Here is a 621-nt window from a genome sequence, read left to right on the forward strand (position 1 = left end):
CAGACCCGGACTGTGTGTAAATTATTTATCAGTCCTCATTCGCACAATCCGCGTTGGTAATATGAGTTATCAAAGCTTATTTGAATTATTTACAATAATTGTAGTGAGGAAAATTAAACAGGTCGAAACATGATCCCTGCGACATGTGTCGGGCTGCAGAGCAGAGGAGCATGGGAAAAAAAACAAGATGCAAGGTGCAGGAACAGAAAGGTTTATTCAGAAATTAATTTTTAAATAGGTATCAGTTTGGTTCTTATATTTTAAACCCCAGTTATTATTGTTATTATAATTATCATTATTATTATTATTATTATTATCCACTGTCTCTGATGTGTCCTCTGCAGGTATGTAATGTTATGTCCCCCCTCCCCGTGTTGCTGTTGTATCCCACGCAGGGCACGGCGGTGTGAACCAGCTCGGTGGGGTGTTTGTGAACGGCAGACCCCTCCCGGACGTGGTGAGGCAGCGGATCGTGGAGCTGGCCCACCAGGGCGTCCGGCCCTGCGACATCTCCAGGCAGCTGCGGGTCAGTCACGGCTGTGTCAGCAAAATCCTCGGCAGGTAAAAGTGTGTGTGTTTGTGTGTGTTCGTTGTATGGATGTGTGTGGGAGGGGGGGGGGG

At 46.5% G+C, this 621-nt stretch overlaps 1 protein-coding gene across 1 annotated transcript in view; it reads left to right on the forward strand.

The window, feature by feature from the left end:
• pax2a (paired box 2a) overlaps positions 1 to 621 on the forward strand; it is a 35,713-nt gene that overhangs the window by 5,407 nt on the left and 29,685 nt on the right. Inside the window, exon 3 of the mRNA XM_037697797.1 lies at positions 383 to 561. Coding sequence (XP_037553725.1) covers positions 383 to 561 — 179 coding nt within the window. The remainder of the gene's footprint in view (positions 1 to 382; positions 562 to 621) is intronic.

This window comes from Nematolebias whitei, chromosome 1 (genome assembly GCF_014905685.2).
Source record: "Nematolebias whitei isolate Nwh7 chromosome 1, NemWhi1, whole genome shotgun sequence".
Classification (NCBI taxonomy): domain Eukaryota; kingdom Metazoa; phylum Chordata; class Actinopteri; order Cyprinodontiformes; family Rivulidae; genus Nematolebias; species Nematolebias whitei.